The sequence below is a fragment of the Chiroxiphia lanceolata genome, chromosome 2 (assembly GCF_009829145.1).
Source record: "Chiroxiphia lanceolata isolate bChiLan1 chromosome 2, bChiLan1.pri, whole genome shotgun sequence".
Classification (NCBI taxonomy): Eukaryota; Metazoa; Chordata; class Aves; order Passeriformes; family Pipridae; genus Chiroxiphia; species Chiroxiphia lanceolata.
This window is the reverse complement of record NC_045638.1, coordinates 16,836,743-16,845,879: the sequence shown is the minus strand read 5'-3', so window position 1 is coordinate 16,845,879 and position 9,137 is coordinate 16,836,743. Positions and strand designations below refer to the sequence as shown.

Below are 9,137 nucleotides of genomic sequence, written 5' to 3'. Positions count from 1 at the left end.
CACCGCCCCGGTCCCGGCGCCCGCCCCCGCCCCGCCGCTCTCCCGGGCGGGAGGCTCGGCGACTCGCTCCTCCTCGCGGCCGCAGGATTCCTCTCTCCGGGCTTTCGGGCTGCCCCTTCACACCCGCCGCCGGAGCGGGACGGCGTGCGAGCGAGAGAGCGAGCGAGCGAGGCGGCGCGGATGCGCCCCGGCTCCCCGCGGCGGCGGCGGCGTCAGCGGCAGCAGCAGCGGCGGATGCTCGGCGGCGCGGCAGCCGCTCGGCAGCCCAGGAGCCCCACGCAGGGGGATAGCGAGGCGATGAGCCGCCCGCCGGCGGCCGCCCGCGAGTGACGGCGGCGGGGCAAGGAGCGGCGGCGGCCAGGAGGAAGAGGAGGAGGAGGAGGGCAGCGATCCCCGCCAGTGCCCGCGGGAGCCCGGGAGAGCCCCGGCCGAGGGCTCGGCCATGCCCTTCGCCAAGCGGACCGTGGAGCCTCAGCGGCTGTGCCGGCGGCAGCCCGCCGCCTCTGTGCTGGAGGAGAGCTGGGGCGCGGAGCCGCCGCCGCGGGACCCGCCGCCGGAGGAGCCGGGGACGGCGGGCGAGGGCACCGAGGCGGCTGGCGGCGGGGAGAGGGAAGCGGCGGCGGTGCTGATGGTGCTGGACCTCTGCTCGGTCAGCAACGTAGCCCTGTCGCGGATCCTCCGACAGCTCTCCGACGTGGCCCGGCACGCCTGCACCCTTTTCCAGGAGGTCGAGGCTGACATCCAGGGCACTCACCGCCGCGTACGGGCGCTGCACGGCCGCATCGCCGGCCTCCAGGGAGCTGTGCGCGGCCTCGACCCCAAGCAGGAGGCAGTGCGTAAGTACCACGGAATGCGAGATGGATGGGGAGCACCGCGGGATGGATTGGGCGCACCGCAGGATGGATGGGGCGCACCGCAGCTCGGGGCACCTGGCGGGGAAAGCCAACCCCGGGCAAACCGCCGTGCGAAGTTTGGGGCCAAAGTCGGTGGGAAGGGAACCTCGACGGGACAGCGGAGTGGGAAGGGGCCGGGCCAGGCGGGCGCGGATCGGGTCGGGTCGGTGGGCGCCGCTGGGCGCCGCGGCGATGCCGGCGGGAGGGATGATGTCAGTGGTTTGTGCCTTACGTAAGGAGCTGGCTGGCGGGGCTCTCAGGGCGCATCTTTTGCAGCCAAGGGTTTGGCCGGGGAGGGGGACGACGTCTGTCTGCGGGGCGCCGCGGGTGATGGGATGTGGATGATCCGCCACACCCGGGCATCTTTGGATTTTATCCCTTTGCCGGCCTGTCCCCTGTCCCCGAGAGATGTCTTTCCCGTAGAAGTGACTCTGACTTCCCGATTGAAATTTTAAGGTCTTAAGTAGAAATAATAAAGCTCCTTCGTCGTTACCCAACTTTCGGGGCCACAAAATAAGGAAGTTTAACTAATGGCATCTTTCTGTTTAAAGAGTGGCTTGAGGAGCCGGGCGGGAGGGGAAAGGGGGGGGAAGGGAGGAGGGGAAGGAGAAAGATCAAGGCAATATGCGACTTGTGTTATGAGCAGTGATTGAATCCTGTTTCTTTTCCACCCAAACTATAAAAGCGGTGACAGGCTCCGTAGTCCAAACAGCTGCTGATTTCTGCTGAATATGGCTCGTGTTCACAGAAATGTAGTGATTTTGTACTCTCATTGATGTGTGTGCTTCCCAAGACTTGTGGATATGTATTTTTTGTTAGGTAGGGCTGTGGATTGGAAGGCTGGAATAGCAGAGATTGATGTCGATTCTGACCTGTTATTATCTGATTTAGGAAAAACAATGGCTTAAAAGGGGAATTTGGCTTAGTTTTTACCTCCTGCTGTACCCCTTTAAATCCTGAATACCTCCGCTGAGTACAGCAAAGTGAGTTTACACTGGGGTAGATGAGACTATTCCTCTTCTAGGTGTTTTTAATGAATGTGCCATTTAAAAAATGTGTTCTGGATTTCCTCCCCTTTGGAGTGGTATGGAATATAAGTAACTCTTCTAGGATCAATGAAGCTGTACTGATTAATGGAATCAAGCCTTAAGTATTCAACGGTATTTAAGCTACATACTCGGCAGCTCTGGAGTGACTTTGCTGGTGATATATTAATATACATCAACTGTAGATGAGACCAAGAGAGACTTTCTGTGGTTTCAGGATGAGTGTGTAATCAGAGCAGAGTGCTGGGCTGTGATTGGAAACTGCGGTGAGAAGGAGGCTTGGCTGAGCTAGTGAGGGAACTGTCTGAGGAAATGAAACTCCTCATATCACATTCTCATCTGTAGGTCTTTTGAGCTGAGTAACTGCGGGTATATACTAATGTAAGTGAGAGCAGAGCTTAGCCGTTCTAATCCGTACAGCTTTTTTTCTTTCTGGATTGTGCAAGTGCAGCTTGTTTGCAAATCACAGAGCAAAATCTTGATATTACAGCACAGTTATGTCATCTGCTTAATTAGAGAGTCTGGCTTTATCCCTGTGATGATAAATGCAGAATCCGTTTCTTTGGTGTTCTGTTTTCTTTTAAATCCTTCTCTCCTTAGGAGGGGAGAGACTTTTGGTCATGATCTTCCCTGTGTCTGCCAGCTGTTCCTCTCCCCCTTGTATACAGCACAGTGCCACTGATACAGCTGCAGATGTCCCCCAGTCTGGTCAGCCAAAGGATCCTCCATCCATGGGTGGCTTTGCTGCCACCCATCCTCCAGTAGGAGTGTATCTTGCCTCCAGCTGTACAGCTGCTTGCAGGCACATCCCTCAGTCCTCACCACTTCTTTCCTTGCAGCACTGTACCACATTTCTTTAAAGGTGAAAGTCACACCAAACCAATGTGCATGAGCAGTCAACTTCTTTGCATGCTCTGGCTACTTTTATTCCCCATCCAGTGCTGGACCAGCAGAGCTGCATTTGCATAGTGCTACATCTGAACGTCTCAACTGAGCCGAACTACTCCATTCTGTACCTCACCTCCTCACATACCCCAAATCCATATACATACACCTACAGCAACGCCTCCCTTTGGCCCCTAGGCTGCTCACTGTTTCCAAGGGACAGATAAAACTACCTCACAGGAAACTGCCCATCCTTGCTGTAGTGTATAATGATAGTGTGCTTTGTCCTTTCTGGGCTGACGCCTCCTCCTTCATTATTACTTTCAGCAAGACTATGCTAATGTTTGTTTCATGCATGAGGTGCCTACACAATTCACTCCTGAAAGTATTACACTCAAGTTACTGCACCCAGTTGTTTTTTTGAAACCAAGAGAGCAATTGTGGGTGGTCACAGGTCTGCCCAGGACTTAACCAGAATCACATTAAGGCATACTGACTTCTACCTCCTGTGGCAAACATGGGAATGATGGGATAGCCTCAGGGGTGTCATTTGGCTGTCCAGCCCAAATGACACATCTGAGAATAATTCAGAACTGGATGGAGGTTTGGACTGACAACCACAAGGAACAAATTGGTGACAGGCATGCAGCCGCTGCACCTGTGGCATCACTGTAATGGTTGCATTGAGCGTACTGCATACCAGGAGCCTGGAGGGGCTGGGATGCTTGATGCGTTGGCCAAGACACCATGTACCGGGATATTAACACTATGACAGTACAGCCCAACCACACATTTTCTAAGTATTCAGTTTAAAACTACTAGGATATCTTGCTGCAGTGAGACATTCTTGATGTTCCAACTTCAAGTGCAGCATAGTGATTTGAGAATAATGCTATCAGACATGTCCTAGATAGTGAGCGGTGACAGTGGAAGACCTTTTTCTCCATGCCTCATAAGCCAGCTCGATTCTGAGATTTGCTTGTGAAGGCACAGGCTGAGTAAGGAAAAGGAAATAATGGGCTAATGCCATCTCCAGAGCTACTGGAGCCAGTGGTTAGAGGGGCATTCCTTGCCCAGGATGCCATTCCTTGGCAATCAGAGGGGTGATACTGAGGGGAAGTGGAGCAGGAAAGGAGATCTCTTGAATAGCATATAATACAATTTTGCATAATAATGTATTTTATATTGAAAATTATGTATTATGGCATTAAAATAAAACATCTATGTTGGATTTAGGAAATATTAACAAAGAATTAAAATTAATTAAAACTGGCATTTTCTCAGTAATGCTTATCACTACTACTGTCCTTTTCACGAAGCCTTAACATTCTCAGCTCTGTTGCTATTGCGGTGGTGGACATTTACAAGAATGTGTATACTTTGCATTAAGAAAAGTACTTAAACTCCTCTGCTGAGCTAAGGGTAAGGGTATTTACCTATGTGTTGCCCTTTTGTTTTTGCCACTGTTCAGAAAGTGGGATTGGAAAATCTTGTTAGGCACAATAAAGGACTTATTCTGGGCTGTCACAAGCAGGTCATCTTCAAAAACTCAAGGTCCCTTGCCTCTGCCTCCCCAGATGCTGTTTGTCCTTTCATCTTTCTTTTAAGCCTCTGGCCAGCTAGCATCTTGCAAATATGAATCCTTTCCCACCCTCTGACTGGAAAAGAAACAAGGGTGAGAAATGTTTTCCTGTTCAGCTCCTGAACTAACTACTTTGCCCTTCTGTCACTCCAAGTACTTTACTGCTTTTCATCATGAGCAGCTCCAGGGTCTGCTTCTAAAACAGAACCATGTGGGAATAATATGATTGTTGTCAGTCTGAATGTTGCTTAGGGTTTCCTTGTTGCCAGCAAGAGAACTGAGCAGTGTGGTACTGCCCAGTTTTATTATTAGATGCTTGATTATCTTGGTAGTACAGAAAGGTAGGAGAAGTGCTGGACTTGGGACTTGGTGCCTCCATTATTTGGAAAGATGATTTCTCAGTCTAGGGGACTACAGATCTGGCAGTTTAAGTGGAATATTGTACTTTTCAGAAACTGATGATGTAAGCCATCTTGCTTTCTGAATAATCGGCATCGACTGGGCAGCAGATTTTGAAAGCCCTAGCTAATGAGATCCTTTTTGCACCCTGGCACCCCGGAGAATTCCACACATTCCAGACTTTTTTTCTGAAAGCATCAATGTGTTACCAGTAGCCAATCTTTCTAAAAGCTGTATCGTTTCCAGCAGTTGCCTGCTGTATCTTCATTGCTCCATTTTTCCATTCCTGATTATCCTATGTGCTAGCAGTTAGTGATGCAGCTGCTTAGAAGTGTGGGGATCTCCCGTGTTACTCTGCTCTTCAGAGGCCCCTGGATCTCTACAGTGAGCTTCCCTATAGGTTTTTCTTCTTTCCTGAAGTGTCAGTATTGAGATAAAAAAGACAGTTCTGTACTGATTCTTTATCATTTTAGGCTCTGCATTTATTTATTCTGTTTGATTGAAGTTGGTTACTGAGAACAGCCTGGCTAGTTTCACTATTGCTTTTAGTCTCTTTCATTGTGCTTTTTAGGTGGTTTTTTTTGATTTTGTTTGGTTTGGGGTTTTTGTTACTGTGGTTGTTTTTTTTTTTATTTTTAACCACACTGATATAATGCTCTTCTGTTTGGGTTTTAAGCACTGCAGGGAAATGTTTAATCCATTATAAGGTTTTAATGTGTTTTCTGCCATGATCCTACCATTTTTACAAAACATATATTGGACCCAAAGCTTGTCAGATAATGCATCTCCTCCCCCTTGACTTAATGAGCTGAAGTCTCAATTGCTGTTGAAATAGAATCAAGAAACTTTCATGCTTCCGTCTCAGAATATGATTGCCTCTTAAGGCCATCCCAGGCTAAGTGTTGGTGAGCATCCTTGCAGAGATCTTCAGGTAGGTACATAAGACCTTAAGAGTAGGTGCCATCTTGAAAGAAAAAAAAAAGTGCAAGATGAGTAGAGAAATGTTGCATTTTATCTCAGCTTCTGAAAATCCTAGAGAATTTAAAGTGCAATTTTCATTATATGGATATTCTATTGTGCCGAGGCACAACTGTAGACCTCTGTAGGTTGTATACATTTATGCAAAAATAACTTAGATAGTGCTGGAGACTAATCCGAACAGATTTCTACGTTCCTTTAACTCTGTATTATAGTCCTTTATAGTGAATGAGCCTTTCTAAGCAGTTATTACACTCTTAGAGGTACGCAGTGATGTAGCCTAAGGGATACGAGGCACAAGGGTGTATTCAGAGCTCCCTTTGTACACTGAAATTATATGACTTGGCAAATCCTTGCTGGGTGCAGAATAAAACCTCCAAAGAAAAGCAGTTGTACAGTGGATGTAGTAATCCATCGCCTTCAGCTTTGTGTCCTGCACCTGCCCCTATGGAATGACACATCCTCTTCACTTATTCTTTTGGAAAAGGAGAAAGGCCTTACTTGCCAGGTGTGGTTTCTTGATGTTGTGCTGGTCACTGTATACTCATTTGAGTTAGAGAATGCACCTTGCTGGTGTGCTTGCCTGTAGTTTGTCCATGAATGCAAATAACCCAAGTTGTGGGTGTGGGAAAGTTAGAGAATTTCCTCAGTGCATAGCTTCTTCTAAGTGCAGAGGACTGGTGGCAAGTCATCAGAGTTGAAAGGAGCAGGAGGCCAAAGCATCGGCTTTCCAGCTTACCTTTACTGCTGTCAGAACAACAAAGGAACAGAGGAAGAAAAACCTGCTCACTTAAGGATCCCATCCCCACCTTACCTAACATTAGCTAGAGCACCATTAGCTAGAGTACTGTCATTTAGGATAAAGATGCTTTATCTTTGTTTACAGAAAGTGATAGAGGACCTTTTACACAGGAACATGACCATTCAGAGGCTGGACCTGAGGTGTTTTTTGCTCATGCATTTAGTATGTGATAGAAGGTAATGGGATGGAATTTGTCCGGTGGCTTTGGCAGAGATGTATTCAATTCTTTGGAATTTAGGGTTGTCACCTTCAGTCCTGTTAGCTTGTGGAACGCAGACTGGCCTCTTTGCAGATAAAAGCATAATGTAAAATCTTTTGTCCTGCCAAGATCAGTGAGACTCTCAGTGGAAAGGCTCTGAGAACTCAGTGCTCAGGTAGATTCTCTAGCCATTACCTGGCACAGCCTGGTAACAGATGAAGAGCAGACAGCAGTGGTTTTCCTTGGAAACCATTACCTGTTAGACAGATTTAAATCATCTGGAGTTTTGCTGATCTTCCATTGATGTAGCTCAGAAGGCCTTTGCCTGTTTTACAGCTCCCTACTTTTCGTTCTGCTAATAGTACCTAAACTAATGTACTAGGTTTGAATGTTTGGGGCTTTTGTTGCTATATGGAGAGCCTGCCAGTTAAAAGGCACAGTACCAAAAAATATTCAGTGCTTGATTCCCACCTCACTGCTGCTACATAGCTGAGTAATATAATAGTAGTTAGTGGAACTTCTTTCTGGCTCATGCTCAAGAACCAAGCATGGGGCTCTGGTGGGTTTATTAGAAATTCTGCTGGAAATGTTTTAGTTCCTTTAAGACCAATGAGGTCTCTTTCACATAGGAATAAAACTGCAGAGAAGATAGAATCAGGCCCATAAAGAAACATATACTTACTGTATGGTTTAACAGAAATACTTCCTACAGCCCCTTTAAAACTCCATACTTCTGTTTAAAAACCTTTATAATGTAATGGGTGTGTTCATAGAGAAACATAAAATGAATGTTGCAGTGAAATCAATGGAGTCATTCCTGCTTTTGGTTAGTTCCCCCGCTGATACAGGAGAGATCTGGAGATTAAGAAATAAGCAGACTCTGATAACTGACTGAGGGCATGGGGAGGTCATTCACCTGTTGATTCAGATGCATAAAAGATGGTAGTTTTCCTTTATGAAAGATGAAGGGCTTGGACTGTTTCTAAAAAACTCTTACACAATTCTCAAAAGTCCTTGAACTGAGGGAATAACTTGCAGGAAGGAAATATAAATACCCAGTCGAAGGGTACCACTCAGTTGCTGTTCTGGATCAACACAATCAGGATTTGTTGGCGTTTCTTACATAGATTTACCTGTTCTGTGGCTTCAGTTTCAAGGATCAGATTATGGCCAGTCTGGCAGAGATGTGCAAAGGTGGGGAAAAAAGAGGGGAGCCGGCCCTTACTGCTCCCTGCCATGAGCCAGTTCCAACCTCTCCTTCTCAGTTCTGGCAAAGGCAGACTTCTCAAGTGTGACTGTTTAAAGGCAGTACCTGGGTCTTCCTCTCTCCAAACTGGAGAGCAAAAGAAATTGGGTGCAGGGGAGTGATGGCTGTTCAAAAAAGCCCCTGATCTAACACATTTCTTTTATACATGCCAAGACATGTTGTACCCAAATCAAGCAGAGACCCTCAGGGAACTCTTAACAGCAATGTTATGATGTCCAAAACGGGGAAAAAATAGGACCAGCTGATGTGAGCAATAAACAGACACATTTTAAAAGTATTGTTGCAGGGTTGTGTGGTCTTCTGAGTCAGAGAGCTGCAATTTTTCAAAAGCTGCTCGTTCCAGTCACTTGGCATCTTCATGTAATCGGAGACTGACATCAGACTCTCGATTGGAACTACTTGAGTTATTAGGCTGTGAAGAGTAGAAACTCTCTGTGTTACCCAGTGTGTATGAGGGGGGAAGGTTTTTTTCACTTCCTTTGATGTATTAGCATCAAGAGAGGGAGTCTTCGCTTCATTCCTAATTGCTTCTCGTCTTTGAATTTATATACCAATATGTAAGTAACTGCAAAGGGAGATAGCAGAATTTATAAAAAGTTCAAAAAAGCAGGGCTTAGAGCATGATTAAAATAAAAGATAGCATACAGTGTATGCTGTTTTTAGCTGAAATATCTCCCTAGAATACTTTCCATTTACATTCTCATTATATCTAACTGCTTCTAATGCACTGCTTAGTTTAACAACTGGCATGTTTTTAGGGTAGATTTTGTAGTAGATATACACCCACTGTGTTCTTAACTCGAGACTTTAAATTGCAGTATCTGTGTTGGACAATCTTTTCTTATACCTTCTTGGCTGAAGGCAGGAAGAAAGCAATAGTGATAGGAACCTAATTAAGCCTGTAGTCTAATTACACCAGGAGCTGTGTGCTTGAAATGCTGTTCAGTTCAATGAGTGCTGCATGGCACTGCCATGTTAAGTCCCAGCAGAGAATGGCATATTTTTTTTTAATAGGATCACTGTAATTCTTACAAAGGCACCATGGTTTTCTCTTTCTTTTCAGCTGCCAAGGCAGTTGGACTTTGA

The 9,137-nt window shown here is 46.6% G+C and overlaps 1 protein-coding gene across 2 annotated transcripts in view; it reads left to right on the top strand.

The window, feature by feature from the left end:
• Positions 1-221: 221 nt before the first annotated feature.
• Positions 222-9,137, top strand: part of NHS (NHS actin remodeling regulator) — a 260,180-nt gene continuing 251,264 nt past the window's right edge. For both annotated transcript variants that reach the window (XM_032678919.1, XM_032678917.1), the window contains exon 1: positions 222-836. In XM_032678919.1, coding sequence (XP_032534810.1) covers positions 443-836 — 394 coding nt within the window. In that variant the 5' untranslated portion in view covers positions 222-442. The remainder of the gene's footprint in view (positions 837-9,137) is intronic.